Genomic DNA, 21,567 nt, shown 5'->3' on the forward strand with positions numbered 1-21,567 from the left:
GCCGTAACTTCAAATTTGTGTCGGCTTTTCAACAACGGTTCTAAAATGAAATGAAGAAAAAGGTCGAGGTGGCTCAGGAATAGAGAGTTTGCCTCCCAATGAGGTGAACCGGGTTTGAATCCCAGCAATGACTGTTTGATACAAATTCCGCATCCGGCTTGCATCGACCACAGTGCTGACATGAAATATTCTCAGTGGTAGACGGATCGTGGGTTAGAATTCCCTTGCTGTCATGCTAACCATGGGAGCTCTTCGTGGTTTTCCTCTCCATGTAATGCAAATGCGGGTTATTTCCTTCAAAAAGTCCTTCATGGAGGCAAATTTCTCCCTATACTTGATCCAAGAGTTCCCTTGACTTCTGTATTCAGTTCAAAATTACAAGGCTACGGAGTTGAACATTAGTAGTCGTAAACCCAAAAAATTGGATCGGCTGTTCAACGACAGTTGAAAAATAAATTAAATGATAAAAATGTATAGAGAGTACTAGAAAATGAAAAGATGCAAAAAAAAGAGTGATTTTTAATGATAATATAGAGTTTTTTCTTTTTTACATAGTTCGTTTTCCTAATAAGTAAAGGACACTTTAAGTCATGCAGTCCGCAATTTTAAATCATGAACGCAATTTTATTCATAACAAAAATTCATTGGAAAAATGCTTTTTCAAATACTTTTTAAAAACTTGGGTTTTTTAAATATGATTTAAATAAATTATTTTAATCATTAAGTGTATTATTAAATTATTATTTTGGTTTTACTAATGAAATTTATTTTTTATCATATATAAAAAAAGTTTTTGCCGTGAGGGAAATGCCTTCTTTACATTTTTAAATATAAATCATGTTGTTTAACTTAATTTACATGTTCTAGTTCGGTTCTTTTGAAATATTATTGTTTAAGTGAATCCATTTCAATCAGCTAATCTAGATTATATCCATTTTTTCTTATCCCATAGTTTTTGTATTGATTTAAATTTTTTCGTGCTTATTGTCATGTTCTGTTATGTCTTGTTTGATATGCTAATAATTTTTTCTCAGTTGCTGCATGGTGAACAGTACTTAGAACTTTACAAACCATTACAACCAGAAGCTGTGCTTAAAACTAAGTGCCGATTACTTGACATATTAGATAAGGGCTCTGGAGCTGTTGCCATTGTTGAAGGTATTAAACTTGTTCATTATGATCTTAAATATGTTAAATTTAATGAAGTTAACAAGATTCCCACGGGTCAGGGAAAACCTGGAATTATAAGGGAATTTTATTTTAACTCTAAAAATCAGGGAAAGTTTCAATTTTTTTACAATAACCTGGAATATTTCTACATCATACCTGGAAAATGACCAGTCTTAAAATTGTCCGTAACAGTAATCAGTTACTGAGATTCAAGTTAAATAATCCTAACATCTATTACAATTATTTCATGTAAAAATTTCACATTTTAGTCAAACTGAAATGTTCTCTTCCTCATTTAATGATATTTTTTTACACAGAAAATTTAATATTTCCCATTACAAATAAAAGAATCAAAGTTTTCTGATGAAAATATGGTCTCGATTTTCATTGAAATTTATCTGATATACCTGGAAGAGTCGGGGAATTTTCTTTTGTGAATTTGAGTGGGAACCATGATTTAAAAATTTTAATGTTAAAGTTATTATTTCTAAATATTTATGCAGAAACCACTTTATACCATTATTTTAAATGCAGTATAACATCTAAAGTTGCGTCTTTTAAAATCCAGGAACATTCATGGCAATACTTTTACTTTCGTTACTTGTAATGGAATGTATTTGAAAAGTAAAGATTTTTCATTTCAAACAGTTATACTTTTTCCCAATAAAAGTAAAGCAAAAAACAATTAAAAGTGCACATTTAAAGAGTAATGAAGTACAAATAAAGGTATGTTACCTTTTACTTTCGTTACTTGTACCAGATGTAAATGATTTTGCTATGAATGATGGAGCTATTAAACGAAAATAATTTTAAAAATGCATTGTTTGACTGTAGTTTTGATAGTGTTGTAATCTTTTATTAATATTTTTGTTAATACTTTTGTTTTTAGCTGAGACTTTTAATGAATCAAATGAGCTAGTGATGCGTTCTGAGTGGACTATTTTTCTCGTTGGTGCCGGTAACTTTGGAGGTAAACGTTCAACTGATAAAGCCGTGAAAGTTGCATCTGCTCCCAACAGGAAACCTGATGCTGTTTTGGAAAACAAAACTTCAGTTGATCAGGTCAGTATCATTTTAGATAAATTCATTCCAGTGAATTCTCAATTTTCATTATTCACACTTAATCGAATTAAAATAGTCTGCATCATATAGTGTATGGTATGGTATAAATTTCTTTCTAATGCGAGTGGTTGTGAGGTACTGTCAATGAACCAAAAATAAAAAAATTAAATTTAACAATTTCCAAAACATTAAAGCTTTTGCAATTTTATAAATTTATGAGGTAGTAGCTTCTTTGAAAACTACTGCTGATAAAAATGATGATCTTGTTAATGTTTTGTTGAATATGTTTTTATAAATAACTTTTATTTAAATCTAAAAAATACAATCAATAACATTTTAAATAATAGTTAAATTAATTATAATTTCGAATGAAAAAATTTTTACATAATTAACTTTATTATTAAATTATTAAATAATTCTTAATTTAAAAAATAGAAAGAGCCACTCAATATTGAATATATTTGAAATTATGTATAATTTTTTTTTGGTAGCTTATATACTGAAGAAAAGAATTCTTCGTCAGAAACTGGTTATTTTATCATGATCATGTAAGGCAGGGGTGGCGAACCTTTATACACCAACGTGCCATTTTCTCTAAAAAATTGTTTAATGAAATCGCAGACGTGCCGTCAAATAATTTTGATTTCATGATTATTGGGAAAATAATAATACTAAATACTATTAGCTCAAAACTCTTTATTTACATTGAAAAAAAAATACATTTTGCAATGTCTCAGTTATACACGTAATTCAACTTAAGCTAACATCAGTGTGACTTCTGTTGTTGTAGATTAGATGACCAATAACTTATGGTTGTAAGATGTTAGTTTAAGCAGTACTGCTGATTTTTTTTTGCTAGTTATTTATTGTTAGCTTGTTTTTTTACAATTATTAATTGTTTGTTTAGTATTAATTTTTAATTTTTTTATTAATAATTGTTTATTATTTTGTTTGTTTTTGTGAATTTTAATTTAATTGTGACATATGCTTCATAGCGTACTAGCATTTGTGTAATAACAATTCATAGTGTAACAACAATTGTGATCGGTGATGTGCCCAAAGTATTGCGTACCGTGCCATTGGTTCGCCATCCCTGATGTAAGGTCTTTGAAAATAATTTTGTATTTTTTTAATATGTATGAAAACTTTCAACAATGGAAAGAAAATTTTTTTATTAGTGTGCATATCCTACATATGATAGTTTTTTTTAAAGTGCTTAAAATATTGTAAGTGCTTAAAAAGTGCTTATTTTTTTGTTGAAAAAGTTCATTATGCATCCTGAAATTAATTAAAGATGATTAACTGAAATTGTCTTTTCCTGCTTTATTCTGAAACCTCTTTGACAATTGAATGTGGTCTTGAGAAAAAAATCCTCTCTCTCGAGCTCGTAAAACTGTCACTTTCAACCCCTTTCGTCCCACGTAAAATTAATTTTTTTAAAGTTCTTGTGTTGATAATGTTTTAAGTACTTTAAGTGTGTTAAAAAAATTCTCTTATATTTTTCTTTATAACTAGGCTGCTCTCTACAGATTATGTGGAGATAAAAATCCCATTCATATTGATCCAGCTTTTGCTGCTATGGGAGGTAATATGTACTTAATATTAGTTATAAAGTTATTAAAATATTCTAAGTTATTGTTACATTTTCCATTATACTGTCAAAATAAAATTATTTGATTTTCAGGATTTCCTGAGCCTATTCTGCATGGTCTTTGTTCTCTAGGTTATTCTACTAGACATGTTTTAAAACAGTTTGCTAATTATGATGTCAACATGTTTAAATCTGTTATGGTAAGTTCAAAATATAGTTTTCGATATATCTTTTTCCACAAGAAAATTCAAAATTTATATATCTGACCAATTTGAATACATTTAATAGAATACAAATAATCTTTTGTTCTAGGCTAGGTTTGCCAATCCTATTATTCCTGGGCACACTTTACGAACAGAAATGTGGAAGGAAGGTAGTAGGATTCATTTTGAAAGTTCTGTAAGCATTCGTTTTATTTATAATTTCATTGTTTCTAGAACAGTGGTTACCAACTGGCGACCTCTGAAACCTTTTTCTGTGGCCCACGAACTAAAATATATTAGTTGTCGTTTTTTTGTGGACAATTTTCGTAAAAAAATCTATATGGGTTTAAAATACTTTTTCATTTGAAAAAACCTACTTTCTTCGTTTCTGTGAAATTTAACATACTAAGGGTGCAAAAAAAATTTATTTCTCAGGTTTTGCATCCAAGAATATATTCAAATACAAAAATAATCATGTATGTTGCCCTTTTTTTTTAGTTTTTTTGTATTTTGTGAATAAAATTAAGCGTGTACATATCACAAATTTTCTCGAAGAAATTCTCCCATTTGACTTTTTGAAACCGCTCGTTTTGGAAGAAATTATTTACATTTGTAAATTTTAAAATGCATAAAAAGGGGAATGAATATCATCTTTTATTTAAATTCCTTGAATTGAAAATCTCATGAGCAGAGAAGAAAAAAAAATTTAATTTCAGATGCTCGAGAATTTTTTGTTGTTGTTGTTGTTGCTATAATTCCTAAAAAGTCGAAAAATTGTTAATTTATCACAGAATTAATTTTAAAATAAAAAAATCTTGTCACTAAGTTTATTTGTAACAGGCATTATTTGTAATGCTTGTTATTTTGCTTTTTATATTAAAAAAACCTTTAATGAAAATCTAACAGTAATATTTTATGTTCATACAAACATAAAAGAGTCTTATATAAAGTTTTGATAAAGTTGCTCCCACCATTTGATTGGTGCTTTTAATTGTGGCCCCGGCCGCATGTAAGTTGGAAACCCCTGTTCTAGAACAATATATTATCCAGTGATATTTTTGTATTCATTTAAAAAATTTCCTACCAAGTTCTGTGTACTTGTATTTAAGAATATACAAATCAATGTGTTAGAAAATATTTATATCTTTTTCGAAGTGAAGTTTTTGAACAAATCAAAACGGCATGTGACGTAAATAAAGTACCTACCTACCTACTTATCAATTATAAATTTTCATTACTTATCTTAGCATTGCTTTTTAAAAATTTAGAATGTATATATATAAGCTTGTTTAACCCATGAATAACTAAACAGTCATCAGGTAGGATCCTGATTTTGCCAGTTCTATGAAATTGGAAAGTTGCCATAATATACTAATATTTTCTGAGATAGAAAATGCTCTATTATATCAATTCTATTTATATTAATAATCATTTAAGAACATTTTTTTCAAGTTACAATAATTTTTTGGATGAAGATGAAGGAAGTATTGAAATAATCTACTTTTTTATTTATTTTTGTACAAAGAAGTTACAAAGTAACACTGATTTAAGTTATCTAGGAAAGAATTAATTATTTTATTACTCTAAATAAAACTTCTATAGATTTATCAATTGCTCTCTACTTTAAATCTCTAAAGAAGGTTAAAAAAAATTTGATCTTAAACTAAATGTTTTAAATCTACGATCCTTTTTACAAAAATAAAATTATTAAAGTAACAGCTCTGTTAATTGATTTTGATAATTTGATTTATATTGTTCACACATTTATACACATTATTATAAAAAAAAATCTAGCTTTTCATTTTGTAAAGAATATTTTAAAAGAATATAATTTTTATTTCTTTAATAGCTTATTAATTATCAGTCCATTTGAGCTGAAGTCACAGCTTTTCATTAATATTTTGTGTGTTTTATATATATATATAGCACAATACAGTACAAAAAAGAAAAATGAAGAAAGTCAAGAAGTTATATATATAGATGGATAAGATGTTTTCAGAGTATGACTTGAAAATTAAGAATTCTACGTGATTAACCAAACCATTGCTGCATATTGTTTTTGATAAAACTTTTTGAAAAGTAAATATTCAAAAATTGTTAATCAAATATCAGTGTTTTCATCATAGAAAAAAAATGGGTGAGANAAAAGTATGTATATATTAGTGAAAACACTGAAATATGTAAAATATGTACTATAAGCTTATGATATATTTGTTAACTGTCCCAAAATAATATTGTGGGCGCTAAAGGATTTACTAATTGTCATTTTGTTATTTTAAGTTTAAATTTGAAAAAAAGAAACGTAACTTATTTTTAGATTTAAAAAAAAGTACTAATTTCATTTTGAAATTAATGAATTTTTTCCACATATTTATTTTTTAAGTCCTAAAAAATTCAACATGTGTTCTAATTGATAATATTTAATTTAACAAATTGATTACCTTTACATATGCTATTATTTTACATTAATAAAATGTATTATTTTTCCTATTTTTATTCTTAGTGTGTAGAAACTGGTAAAAAGATTATATCAGGTGGCTATATTGATTTATTGGGTGTCCCAAAAGTCGCCAGCTTTCAAGATGGCCCAGTTACTTCCAATGTAAGCTTCTTTTATTAAAATTAAATGGGCAATACCATGGTAAGGTCAACTAAATGAAGAAAAATTCAAAATAATTTTTTTATTATTAAACAAGGTGAAAAAATTATAGCACCAAGAAAATTATAGCATCTTAAATTTAAGGAAGCATTTAAATTAAATAAAATTCAAAATATTATCAGAATAAAAACTGGAATAAGTTTCAGTGTTTACAATTGTATTTATTGATTTACATTTAAAATGAACAATTTATGTCCGACATCGAAAAATTTACCTCTGACACCGAGATAAAATAATATAAAACTAGTTTTATATTTTATTACATTTTTAAAAACAGTCTAAATTGCTTTATTTAAATGTAAGCTTCAAAATTTATCTGTATTTAAAATTAAATTCCAAACCAAATCCCAGAATTTAAAGGATACGTAACCAAGTAATTATATATTTTGTGTGATTTATGTCCGACACCTGCAGTTAAATCCTTTTAATGTGAACTTTTTGTTATCAGATTTTATAAAATAAGTGATTTTTTGATAGAATATAGTGACCTAAGTATTTCAAGTGCAAATTTAAACATTTTAAATTTAATTTATAGTTCATAAATGAAATTATTCAAAGAAATTTTAGTTCATTTCACGTCCAACACCATGGAATTGCCCAAATGTTAGTTTTTGATGACATTACATATTAATATGCAAAACGTTGCATTTTTACTTGCAGCCTGCATCTGCCTTAAAAAGTAAATTAATTTTCAAGACTATGTCTGATCAGTTAGCGCAAATGCCAGAATTGGCACAAAAGATACAAGCTGTTTACGAGTGGAATATTCTTCAAAATGGAAAAACTGCCGCAATTTGGAGTAAGTGTAAATTTTGTTCTTAAATGTAATATTTCAATTTAAATTTTTGGTATTTTGTGCTTGAGCATATAGTGCCTGATAGTTTGCAAACCATCTTGGCCTGATTAGTGGTATATGGTTGTTTATTGTCATCAAGTTTCCAACAACAGATTCATTAAAATTTCTCTGGTTATCAGATATTTGAATTAAATCAACTTTGTCAGTCATAGAATTTTACTGCGATCATCACCACCATCAGTGGCTCAACAGTCCCGGGTGAGCCTTGGCCTTCTCAAGAAGTTTTTCCAGGACAATCTTTTTCCTGCTGACCAAAAGGTCTTTTTCTAGGCCATCTATTCATCTCAAATTCGGCCTGCCTCTTTTTCGTGTGCCAACTGGTCTGGCATTGAAAACTCTTTTTGTGGTATGATCTTCATTCATTCTGATAACGTAGCCTGCCCATTTTATTCTTTCTCGTTAAATAAAGTTAATAATGCAGGTTCATTATATGAGAGATAAAGCTCTTTGCCACACATCATTTTTTTTTAATTCCTCCAAAAATACTTCTCAAGACCTTTCTTTTAAAGATATCCAACATAACCTCATCCGTACATGATAGGGTCCAGGTTTCCCAAGCATTTGTTAAACTTGATCTTAAATAGATTTATATAATAAAGCTTTTGTCTTTTTATGAATGTTCGAGCAATAATGTCTGTGTCATCAGCAAGGGCCAACAGTTGTACAGATTTATTAAAAATATTTCCCCTGATGTTAATGTTGGAATCTCGTATTACTTTTTCTAATACTAAATTGAAGAGTAGGCATGACTAAGCTGTTGAATTGGAGGATAAAAGACAAACTCTCAGTTATTTACTGTAACGGGTGGATTCAGATGAACTGATTAAAGCTTCCTTATTGGTTCACGTGGAAATGAATACCCTTCATCCAATGTGAATCTCTGATAGTGTTTCCTGTTAATTAGAGATTAAAACAAATCGATTACATCTTTTCCTTCGATAACTAGATACCGTAATTCTGTTTGTTATTTTGAAACAGATATGGTTTTGTATTATTTTGCACTTGATTAGGGATATTTTACCTTTGTTCATTTGAATCAGAAAATATATCTATGTTACAGTGATTCTCAACCTTTTTTTTGGCGCGGCACCCTGTTAAAAATTTTTAAATTTTACGGCACGCAAAGAAAAAAATAAGTTTAAAAGCTGTTTACTTACCTATAATACACTGTGTAAAATAGTTTATGATGATAATTTTAAATGTAAAATAAAATGTGTACTACGAAAACAACTGTGTTTTAATAAGGGGTTAATTACAAGTTGATAATCAGAATACTTTTAATGAGAAATTTGAGCTTGATGTTTTTTGATAATTTCATTTATATTTGGTCATAAAAATGACAATGCTACTCTCATATCATCTTCTACACTTAACAGTCTCGATCTTTTTCTCGTTCTTTTGTTAGTTAATACTGAAAATCTGAATTCACACAAATTAGATGTAGAATATTGTAATTATAGTTTTAAAGCTTTTTTGGCTCTCGTGGGATAATTGCATCAAATGTCAATCCAAAATTATTTGATTTTTCTTAAAATTTTAAATTAAATCTCAATTATTAGAAAGCGAAATTAGTTCTTCCTCTTCAAAGTTAATTCAAATGCAGATGTATTAGTATCATAAATGGATTGCAGACCCAGTCAAATTATTTTTTATTGTTAATAATTGTTTTTTTTTTTACATTAATTATTTTTTGTGATTCCTTGTTAACTTGTTTTTTGCTAATTATTAATTGTACACTTGATTTTTATTTTGCTATTTATCCTTTGTTGAATTGTTCTTATAATTATTAATTGCATAGCTTATTTTAATTGTTAGCTTTTATTTCTATTTTTAAGTTAATATTTACCTTGCTTTCTTTTGTTTATAAATAATTTTAATAGTCATTAAATTTCCTATTTCTTTTAACATTCTACGATAATCAGAGACAGAACTATCGCCGACAAAGATGTTTACGTTGTTTAAGCATGGAAATATTATAAAAGTATGTATATATATATACTTTTCTTTAATTGAAACTTCACTCGCGAGCCGCGATGACTCATGGGGCAGAGCGTTCGATTTCCAATGAGGTGAACCGGGTTCGAATCCCGGCAGTGGGTGGTCAATACGAATTCCGCATATAGCTTGCACTGATCACAGTGCTGACGTGAGACATGAAATATCGTCAGTAGTAGACGGATCATGGGTTGGAGTCCCCTTGCCCTCAGGCTAACAGTGGAGGTTCTCGTGGTCTTCCTTTCCATGCAACGCAAATGTGGGTTAGTTCCGTCAAGAAGTCTACCACGAAAGCAAAATTTCTTCCAATACTTAATCCAGGAGTTCCCTTTTCTTCTGGGTTGGGTTCAAAATTACAAGGCTACGGAGTTGAACATCAGTAGTCGTAAACCCAAAAATTGGGTCGACTGTTCAACGACAGTTATAAAATATAAAACTCCACTCGTAATAATAAAAAAAAGCATTATAATTTTTACTATATCATTTCTAAACTTTCACGGCACACTTTGAGAATTTGGCAGCACACAAAAGTGCCGCGGCACAATTGTTGAGAATCACTGATCTATGACTACTGTTTCTTATATTAGTAGATACATTAATTCTGCGGTCAGTGATTTTAAAACCAATATGATTTTGTGTAGTTACAACTGTAGCATACAAATGTAATTGTTTCTTTTGCTAATTTGAGACCAGAAATGTATCTGGACGTTAACTGATAAAGGACAAGATTGATTCTTCAGCACTCAGAGGGTTAATTAGACATTTTAATATCATTAAATATTTATATTTCTTAATGATAGCTGTAATGTAATTTGATTACTTTATTACTTTCTATTAAATTTTCACATTTATTTAAGCTGTTGATTTGAAAACTGGATCAGGAAGAATTGTTGAAGGAACTATCAGTGGCCTTAAACCTGGTGTAACCCTTACTATTGATGATGAAGATATGTTTGGCTTAGTTACTGGAAAACTTGATCCACAAAAAGTAAGATTTAAACTTAAATTTCAGTGTTCAACATGCTCTTAAAATAGTACAGTTACCTAATTTAATATTTTTTTTTTAAATAAAAAAATCTTTTTTTTTATAGGCATTTATGGGTGGAAAGCTGAAATTAAAGGGTAATATTATGTTGACTCAAAAGTTGAAACCATTGTTAGAAGCAAGAAAAAACGTTCTTCCTCAACCAAAAGTAAGTAGCTTACATGTTATGTGACTTTAAAATCAAGTGAGGGATTTTTTGAAGTAATATCAGTTCCCAAATACAATTCAACATTTTCTAATTTCCTATCCTGAAACTTTTTAAGTTTTAAAGTATAAAAAAATTGATACACTACTTGCCAATTTGTTAACTCATCAGCAGGTCAAGGATCCAGAAACTCTTATAAATTATAAATACTTCTAAAAACCATTAAAAATTGCATTAAAAATTTCAAAAACATGTTTTATATAAGCTTTTTTACTATAAAAATATTTAAATTGTAACTTAATATATTTGGTAATAAAAAAAAGATTTAAATTAAATAAAAAAATTTATAAATTTTTTATAACAATCTTGGCTGACCAGATTATCTGGTGGTCAGGGAGCTGACCTCACATCAGAAAGGTCCAGAGTACGAATCCCGAACAAGGCATGGTTGTTCTTTCATTCTCTCTACTATCTGTCCTTAATGTGTGAGCAACTTTGACCCACCTAATATTGCACTGATGAAAGAGTTGCCAACAAATCTGCCCTACTGATACTTTACATTATAGAGAAAACTGAATTCAAGTAAACCATAAAGTTTGAAATATTGAAAAAATTGTTTCAAATTATCAATATACAAACAAATTATGACAGGGTTATGAAGTGGAAGTGAAACAGAATTTGCTATTGAAGGTTTCACTCACGGTATAGCTTTCTCTTAGGGTTGAAAGTCAGCACACTTACTTTTTTTATTACCAGATATTTCTATGTTTTGTAGGTGGATGCTGAGCCTGCCATGAAATGTGACAAGATTTTTATGAATCTTGGGGAGAAGCTGAAGAAAAATCCTGATTTGGCTGCCTCCATTAAAACTGTTTATCAGTGGAATATATTGAAAAGTGGGAAGCATGTTTCAACTTGGAGTAAGAAAAATCTGTTTATTTACTCTCATCATACAATTAAATTTTGATAATAAATTTTTAATTTAGAAATAATTAATCACATCAAAAAATTAGTTGGCATGTCAAGGAATTTTTACTTTGAAGGACAGTAAAACCATAATAGGTGAAAGCATCACCAGATGACATAAAAAAGTATATTAATAAAAACTGTCAAATCAAAATTTGAATGAAATACGTAAGGTTTTTTTGTGAGATATTAAAATATTCTTTAATATCATTGAAGCAAGAAATGCTCATTATGGAAAAGCCTCTTTCAAAAATATTATAATCCCTATGGCAGAATTTTTTTCAAGCTATCTGCGACAAAACTCTCTAGCACTAATATGTTTTTGCAAGATACTTTTAATAATAAGAGACATATATGTTACTAATTTAAAATAACAAAAGTGCTGTGTCTACGAAGAAAAAAGTATATAATTTGTTTTTAATTGAACATGTAATAATTTTTTATTTTAATATTATGCGTGATATTATCGAATTTTGTTGGGAGGGGGATGAACAAATTATTTTCTTCTTCGCATTTTGTAAATAATCATCACAATAAAGAAATAATTAAAAATCATGAAATCAGTAGTAGTTGCTGAAAAAAGATCGACAACGAAATCACATGAATCAGACTCCTCAAATCTGTGTTTCGTTTCAAGATTAGGCTGTTTTAATAAATAATATCGTATAAAAACTATAGAAAAATCAATAGCAAAAACTGACAGAAATTTGATAGAATTATTGCCTTAAAAAGTAAATACTGGAATGCACGATTTGAACTTTCCATATTGTTTGAAATATATCCGAATATACGTGAAAATCAATATCAATAACTGCCGAAAATACGATTGAAACATTACATCGATTTACGATACTATCGGTGTAAATTGAGCGTGTCAAAAAGTGATTATCTAAATGCATGATTCAAATATTAGGAGTAAATTTCTGTAGAAAAGAAAAGAAAAATTTTTTTCCAAAAAAATTCTTTCTGCAAGAACTCTGTAACATTCTCCGACAATGTTGCTGTGATTCTGCCACGGGGATTCTAGTGGTATTAAAATAGAATCCTTTGAAAAAGTAAATATGTTTGACTGATACAATTGCTACTGGTCGAGAGGTATCAAAGTCAAAACTGTGTACAGTGTGCGAAATAAAAAACAGACCACCCTGAATAACTTTTAATCGGATCTTCATGTTCTAGGACTCAATCTTTATGGTTGACCTCAAATATGCTAGTTATTTAGAGCAGACTATATTTTAAGTTACGAAATCAGACACAAAAACATACTTCCTCTGAATAAGCATATCTTTTTTCAACGAATTCGGATTTCTGACCCCAAAATATAAAGGGAGGCTGCAATCTGGGAGTTATGGTCCCGATCATTTTGTCAGGAGAGCGATCCAAAGTTTGAACTCCTTATTGTTAATTTCACCTTTTGTATATTTCGCCATATCTCTGGAACTTTTTAAAAAAATTGCAAGAAATTATAAAATATGCTTGTCTAAAGGTAATTTGATGTAATAAATAAATTTTAGTGTATATGTATTATTTTTTATTATTTTATTTAATAATAGTCGAAAAAATTTTGAATAGAAATGTGTTCGGTTTTTTACATCATTTTAAAGTAAATAATTTTGCTTGGCAAAATACAAAATTTGTGCAAAATTGGTCGAGTGGTTCCTGAGAAATCAAATTTTAAAAAAGTCTTATATTTACAATTCAATTTCTCTGGACCTATTCAATCGACTTCGCTCAAATTTTGTATTTTCCCATGAAAAATTACTTACTTTAAAAAGGGTGTAAGAAATCATATACCTTACAATTCAAAATTTTTCAACTATTATTAAATAAAATGATAAAAAGTAATAAATATTCACTAAAATTTATTTTTTGATTCGCTTAAAAAGTTCTTGAAATGTGGTGAAGTACGCACAAAGTTACATTAACATTAAGGGGTTCAAACTTTGGAATGCTCTGTTGATCAAACTATGGGACCCATATTTCGGCTACCACTTATATTTTGAGAATCAGAAATCTAAATTCGTTGAAAAAAAGACATGTTTGTTCAGAGGAAGTACCTTTTTGAGTCGTCTGATTTCATAACTTAAAATATTGTCTGCTCTAATTAGTTAGCATATTTGAGGTCACCCCGTCGAACCATGAAGATTAAATCCTAGAGGGTGAAGATCAAAGGTTATTCAGGGTGGTCCATTTTTTTGATGCCCGGTACATTTATCACATCCAAACTAAAATAGCTAATACAAACCCTTATTCAATTTTCCATAGTAATAAAAAATTACAGGCTGTCATTTATCACAATATATGATTAAACCATGTTTCCACTAGCCCGAGTAAATTCAGATTACAGCGTAATCTGTATTCGAGTAGGTCATGTGATAGATTATGTCTGGGTGAGCTGGATTGAAGTTGATCCAGTTTGAAGAACTTGATTAGCCTGCCCAAATCAAGATTCACAACGAAAAACGGATGACAATAAAAGAAACTTCTTGATCAGAGAGTGAAGTAATTTAATTGATAACTTTTATAATGTTTAATTAATAACGTGGAAAACATATCACAATTTACTGAAAGCAACAAAAAATGAAAGCGTTTATCAAAAAGTTATCAACAGTAGGAAGTTTTATTCATTTAACAAAGCATCAATCGCTATTCTACGGAAATGAAAGAATTTTGCTGCTGAGAAAGTGATTACTTTTTATTTTATGAAATAAACCAAATTCTCTGAACAGCAATTGTCTTATGAATTATTTGTCATTATGACTAAAATTTTATGCTATCTCGAATTAAAATATTAAATAATGAACAATATCATAGTGCATAGCTTTTTTAAACAGTGCTTAAAGGTGCTTATTTTCGATTTTGGTTTTTTAAAAGCCATTAAAGATCCTTTTTTCATTGGGTGTTTTTAAAAAATACTCAATTTTCTCATTTCGAAATTGAAATTTTTGTTCTTTACCATATCGATTTTAGCCGTGTATTATTCAATAGTGTGCTTTCAACATTGTTCTATTCAACGTTTTCACAATTCATTCAACCGCCATCCATTTCGAAGTACCGTCAGTCCATAGCGCATGAAAGCGGCAATCAGTTTGCATGTTTAATTAAATGCTTGCGAGTCGGCATGTGTGTCTACTGAGCTGGGTTCGGTGAGATAATTGCACCTTCATGTGCAACTCTGCTGCATTTTGCAAGATATTCTTCATTTCAGGCTTCATTTTCCCCTCTCTGATATTGAACCGAAAAAATCTCATTTTATAACGGCTAATATAATCAAGAAACGAGTTCTCTGTCAGAAACTAGTTATTTTATCATAATCATCTAAAGTCTTTGAAAATTATTTTACATTTTGTTAATGTATATAGTGCTCGAAAAGTACTTAAAAGGTGCTTATTTTTTGCTGAAAGATTTATCTATGCGCCCTGTATACCTTCGATTGTGAAGGGAAAATCGTGTGATATGTGGTCACAACCCTGAAAGAGTTAACAATAGAGAAAATTTTAGTTGATATTCATTCAAAAAATTGTTTTCTTTTTTTTTCATAGAATTAGAATTAAGAATAAAATTGATTTAGATGTTTGAAAGAAAAAGGTTTGTTTATATTGTCAAAAAATTGGACTAACCGAACCTGATGTTGAAAAAATATTTGGTTTTTGGTGTTTTTTATGCCAAAGAATTGAAATTAGTACTTCAAGTTATGGACATACTCTTGAATTATTAAAGTTTAACAGTAATTATATGCCTCTATTGCATGTAGGCTAAAAAACATATTAAAGAAGTTTTTTCCTTTTTCAATATTAAATGCTAACCTGTTTTCTTACGTTAATTGCATTCAAATAACTTAAAATGTACCGATATAAATGCAAGAAGGATTATAAGTATATACAATTTTCTTGAGGTTTTATGCATTTCTCATATTTCAAAAAAGCAATTCGTATAAAAATTACGAAGATTTCTTGATTACACAAAAGCAGTTTCGAGATTAATTTCTCATTTTGGAGGTTAAGACAATAGAGATATTTTAATGCTTTGTTTTATATTAAACTGGGAGACCGCTCTTTTAAGGCTTCAGCAGTATATTTCCTGACCTTCTGTCTAAAGGTTTGATAGTCATCATCATAGTTGGCCAGACATCACAATGTGGGCCAATGCCTTCCTCTGAAGATTTCTCCATAATGATTTCGATTTATCTTTGATCTTCAATTCTTTTCATTAATTGCAAGAGAGCCGTGATGGCTCAGGGGATAGAGCGCTCACCTTCCAATGAGGTGAACTGGGTTTGAATCCCACTGGTGTCTGATCGATACGAATCCGCATGCGGCTTGCAGCGACCACAGTGCTGACGCGAAATATCCTCAGTGGTAGACAGATCATGGGTTTTAGTCCCTTTGGCGTCAGACTAACTGTGGGAGGTTCTCATGATCTTCCTCTCCATGTAACGCAAATGCGGGTAAGTTCCATCAAAAAGTCCTCCATGAAGGAAAATTTCTCTCAATACTTGATCCAGGAGTTCTTTGGAGAACTTTGTTTTTCTAGAAAGAAACCTAGATTTAATAAATCTTCTCAACCCATAGACAGCCCTATACGCCAGATAGTGTCGGTTTACTATTTCAGGAGACATTCTGTTATCAATAGTAATAATAAAGGTTTGATTGTATTCCTTTATAATTTCTTTGGAGGATTTGCCTTTGTCATTTAAACGAGCCCTTAACCCTTTGCCATCGGCGGGCACAGCATATGTGCCGCTCAAAATATTTGCCCTACCAACGGCGTCGGCACAGCAGTTGTGCCGGCTGTTTCCTTCCCCTGAACTTGCTTGGCCACCCATTAACCTGTCATTTCATCATACTCCTCTTTTAAAAGACCCTTTTGTTGGGAAAGGAGCTATGAGTATATCAGTCTTCTTTGACTTGGCTGAAAGATATTTAGGTTTTTTTCCTTTTATTTGGCGAATTTTGAGTGCTTATAAGCTTTTCGTAGTCTTTATGATAGCTGTGCTATTATTTCATTACCTATTTTCATTTGAGATCTATTTCATAAAATTATTTAATATTTTATTTATTATTTTTTTTTCATTTATTTTGTTTTATTTTAGATTCTAAGTCTTTATTTTATAATATTATTCCCCATTTGTGTTTGGAACTTTATGAAAATTTCAATTATTTTTCAGTGAAAAATTTATATTTTCCATGCGAAATATTTCATACAAAATTTCATACAATAATATTTTATTTTAGAGCTAAAAAATTTAAGAAATATTAACTAATTTAGTTTTTGTAGTTGAAATGAGCTTCCTCTGAGATCCAAATAGTTTAAAAATTAAAACGTATTTAGCTTTTCATGCCTAAAAAAGAAGAAAACACAAATTTCTTCTAAACTAAATAGCGCTTTTTCAGATCTAAAGGGAAAAAAACTATTTTCAAAGAAATTATAATTAAAAAAAATTAGGAATCGNAATTTCTTTTGTTTTTTTTTACCTCTTTATATTTCATGGTACCAAATTTATCTACAATCAAAATTTGACTATTGTGAAACTAAAGTACTCTTTTAATTAGCACTCTGTGCACTAGATCACAATTCAAGTTTTAAATGTTTTCTGGCTGCAGCCAAAATGTGTCTTTTTTTTATTTTTTATTTTTGTCCATTGCAATTGTAACCACATTCTGCTGATTAGCTAGAGTGCTCAAATTTTAATTAGAGGCTATTTAACTCACTATTTCTATGTTCTATGCCTGTTTCTAATGCAAGTTTCAATTGCGTCCAACATCATCGCTAATGGAAATTTTGGCCACTTTCGGATTTAAGGTAACAGATTTAAAACTAAAAAGATATTTATAAACTAAAAAAAAAGAAATGTAAGAACAGGGCGCGTAACGTTTTTATAAGTGCTTATTTTCAATTTTCGTTTTTTAAAAGCCCTTAAAGGTGCTTTTTACATTGGGTGTTTTTAAAAAGTGCTTAATTTTCCCTTTACCTTGTTGATTTTCTCCACGTATTGTACAAAAAGACGCTTCATATTGTTCTATTCAACGTTTTTACAATTAATTCAACCCCAATCTATTTCGGCTTACCGTCAGTACGTAGCGTAGGAAAACGCCATTCGTTTTACATGATTCAAAATTTCATAATTTTTCATAATTATCAAAAACTATGCCAAAAGTTTTTTTTTTTTTTTTTTTTTTTTTTTTTTTTTTTTTTTTTTNTTTTTTCCTGACATAGCGGATAAAACCGTTAATTGTCAAAAGCTTGCCAACCCTGCCTAATTATGATATTTTTTTGAAGTGCTTAGAAATATTTTTTGAGTGCTTGAAAAGTGTTTTAAAGGTACTTAACTTTTGTTAAAAAATTTGACTGCGCACCCTGAAGAGCTATATTTTTCAATCTAACTAAAAAGGGAAATAAAAAACATTTACCTAACCTAAGACTGAAAACGTAGGTAGTATAACTTTTGAAATTGACTCCGATCACCGTCAAAGGTTTCATGAAAGAAATAAACAAAAAATATATATATCGCATGTCACTCAGGATACCTCAAAGACGGATGATCGTATTTTCAGATACTAAGTCAGGGTTGCCACTCCGCAGCTAGAATCGGGAAAACCTGGACCTTCTTTAGAAACTGGGAAAATACAGGGAATTTTGTTTTTTATTTTCGCCTTTTAAGAAATAGTGACGCAATTATGTAAGTGAAAGAGAATTAATGATAAATGATTCCCCCCNATCCCCCCCCCCCCGGTATAGCATCATCTTATTGGTTCAAAATCAGTCGACGTTAATTATTAATTTGGTTTGCAAACATGAAGAGTAAATATATTTTCATTTAATAAATATACCTTTCTTTCGACTGATTTGAATTATTATCCATTAAAATATGGTAATGCGAAATAATTTCCTGATAGCTGTTGGATATTTGGGCCCCCTTTTAATATTAATTTTACATTTTGCCTATTTCACCATATCTCAAAAAGCTTATAAACGAAAAATTTTTGTTTTAAAAAAAAAAAACAATTTCACATAATTAAAATTTGTCTAAAAAATTCGCTTTCAAAAATTATATTTCGTAAAATTAGNAAAAAAAATTTTTTTTTTTTTTTTTTTTTTTTTTTTTCTATAAATATTATTCCTGGTAAAGAAAAAAAAATTTTAAAATTATTTATTATTTTTTATTGTTTTTTAGATCGTTTTTATTTAATAATGGTTGAAAAAAATTTGAATTATAAGGTATATGAATTTTTATTTCATTTTAAACTATATAATTTGAATCATAAAATCCAGAATTTGAAAGAAATGAGTAGAATTTTTTTGAGACATGAAAATTTTAAAATACGGCTTTTTTTTAAAAAAAAAAATTATATATATATATTACTTAAGAACTATTTGAACGATTTCGTCCAGATTTTGTAATTTTATTTTATCTAGTTCAAAATAATGTAAAAATGTGTATACAATTCAAAACTTTTGTGACGTTATTAAGTGAAATAGTAAATAATTATTTAAAATTATTCTTCAGGAGGAATTATCTTTGTCAAAATACTTTTATTATTACGTATCACAATTGTTCGATTCTCTTTAAAAGTTCCATCCATAGAGCAGGCAAAACACGTAAAAAGTGAAATTAACATAAAAGGTTCTTAACTTTCAACTGCTTTTCCTACTATACGGACCATACTTAGCTAATAAAATTCGTGGTGATACGCACCATATTTTGATGGACAAAAATCTAAATTCGCCGAGAGAAAAAAAAAAGGCTGTTTATTCATAGAAAAATGTTTTTCTTTTTTTTTTCTTTCAGTAACTGAATTGTTAGCACTATTTAATTAGTATATTTAGTTTGGTGGGGAGAACGATCGTTTGGATTTGTCTTCTCAGTTGTGTAGAAATATACTACGATATTTTTTCCTTTTCTAAATATTGTTCTTATTTAATTGTCAAAAATATTTTTTAAAAATACCATGACGCTTTCTTTTAGAATTATGTTCAATATAGTTTGCAGTTCCGTATAGTTGTCTAACTTAAAAAGTTTTTTTATATATATATATATTTGAAAATAAAGACAGAAATTAACGTACTGCCTTCTATGACTCTCCACACGCTAGTAGTGAAAACATGCGAAGTGTTGCCATAAGTAGAGAGTTCTGCTATACGCCACCTGTAGCCCAATTCGATCGCCAATAGTCGAAAAAATTTTGAATTGTAAAGTATAAAAGTTTTTAAATTATTTTAAAGAATGTAAATTTAAATAACAAATTATAAAATTTGAATGAAATAGATCTTGAGAAATTAAATTAAATCTACACTTTTAAGTTAGCGATTTTTAAAAATTTTTTTTACCATTCCTGTACTTAGGTTCTGCGCAAACTGTGTGGGAAAGCAAGTTTTTTATAGTTATTTATTGCGCTGCGCAGTACTTAAATGCGTGAAAGTGCGAAATCTCCCTATTAAGCATAAATACATAGGGGAAAATGTTCCTAAAAATTTGATTTTTCAAACAAATTATTGAGATATTTTTATAATTATTTTTAAGAGTGTGACGTCGATCACTGTTTGTTTGACGTTAATACCATCATTGAGAGGTATTAGCTCCGCACCTAGCAAAAAACTTGTTTCAAAATGGATTCCACGGTGTGGAAGTATAATTGTTTCGTAAAGTTCTTAATTGTAAAATCTATTTCCACTGACATCTCCGGAAATCGAATTTAAAAAAAAAAGAAACTGAAGACCTGACATTTCAGTCTCCTCAGCAGGAAGCAAAACCCGATGGATTCAATCCATTGTTGATTCCTTTTTAGACTCGGGTCGTTGCACTGGCAAATCTAGAAGAGAGATAGTGCTTGACCTATTTTTCTAACTCCTTAACTTTCGTTTTCACTTTTCGTTTTAAAAGACAGCGGGAACTAACAAGATTTGACGTTTATTTTTATTTTGTTAAACTTGCCATTTTACTTCCACTTGTTATTACTTCCTCAAATCATTTTTTTGTGGATGCTTGTTGCCAGTTCCGCTACCGAGTATGGGCGTTCGTTTGTCCAGCTACGGTAAGCTTTGGATTACTTGTAGACGTAAGCTTCTGTCTCTCTTTCTACATTACTGTTGTCTAATTTCCTAATTAAAATTAACGAAATCAAGACTTACCTCAACTCTGCTTTCAGATTTTTCCATAATTTATAGCTCTAGGAAAATTTTTTGTGTTAAAAAATGTCTTATTTTTGTGACTACAAAAGTTTAAAATTGAAAAACGATTCCATAAGAACGATTCCATTTATAGAATCGTTTTCCCCCAAAAAAATAGTTCTTTTAATTATTTTAAATTATTATTTTTATGAATTAAATTATTATTTTTACTAAGAACGTTTTGACAATCAATTGCTATAAGATATTTTCCTACCTAATGAGGCATATCTTATTTTATGGCAGCAAAAGTTTGAAATTGTAAATTAGAAAACGATTCTGAAAAGTTATATTTATAAACTCGTTTCTTCTCAAAATTCATGTTTATTTTTACAACATTTAAGTACTGTTTTTTAATAGAAAAACGTACTAACAAAGCTCTAATAATCTAGGATAATCTGTCGCCTTTAAAAGATGAGTGTTATTCTTATGCCAACTAAAGTTTAAAACTGAAAATAATCGTTTTCTCAACAACAACAATAAAAAAAGGGGGGGGGAATTGTGTTCTCCTTATTTTAAAATATTGTTTTAAAATAAGAAATATTATTTAATAGAATTAGTATATTGTTTAATAGAAATAAATCATATCAAGACGCTTTTTTGGATGTTACAAATTATTCTACAAAATTATGTATATGTTATGTAAGATTTTGAAGTTCAATTTAACATAAAATATAAGTCTAGTATTTTCCTATACTTCAACAATAGGT

At 29.0% G+C, this 21,567-nt stretch overlaps 1 protein-coding gene across 3 annotated transcripts in view; it reads left to right on the forward strand.

The window, feature by feature from the left end:
* Positions 1–21,567, forward strand: part of LOC107440296 (peroxisomal Multifunctional enzyme type 2) — an 80,191-nt gene that overhangs the window by 34,344 nt on the left and 24,280 nt on the right. For 2 of the 3 annotated variants that reach the window (XM_071183013.1, XM_071183012.1), the window contains exons 13-22: positions 898–1,158; positions 2,060–2,232; positions 3,748–3,817; positions 3,917–4,023; positions 4,136–4,222; positions 6,530–6,628; positions 7,346–7,484; positions 10,394–10,524; positions 10,628–10,729; positions 11,502–11,646. In XM_071183013.1, the coding sequence (XP_071039114.1) occupies positions 898–1,158; positions 2,060–2,232; positions 3,748–3,817; positions 3,917–4,023; positions 4,136–4,222; positions 6,530–6,628; positions 7,346–7,484; positions 10,394–10,524; positions 10,628–10,729; positions 11,502–11,646 (1,314 nt within the window). The remainder of the gene's footprint in view (positions 1–897; positions 1,159–2,059; positions 2,233–3,747; positions 3,818–3,916; positions 4,024–4,135; positions 4,223–6,529; positions 6,629–7,345; positions 7,485–10,393; positions 10,525–10,627; positions 10,730–11,501; positions 11,647–21,567) is intronic. The other variant, XM_071183014.1, reaches the window with a different exon arrangement.

Source organism: Parasteatoda tepidariorum, chromosome 7, assembly GCF_043381705.1.
Source record: "Parasteatoda tepidariorum isolate YZ-2023 chromosome 7, CAS_Ptep_4.0, whole genome shotgun sequence".
Lineage (NCBI taxonomy): Eukaryota > Metazoa > Arthropoda > Arachnida > Araneae > Theridiidae > Parasteatoda > Parasteatoda tepidariorum.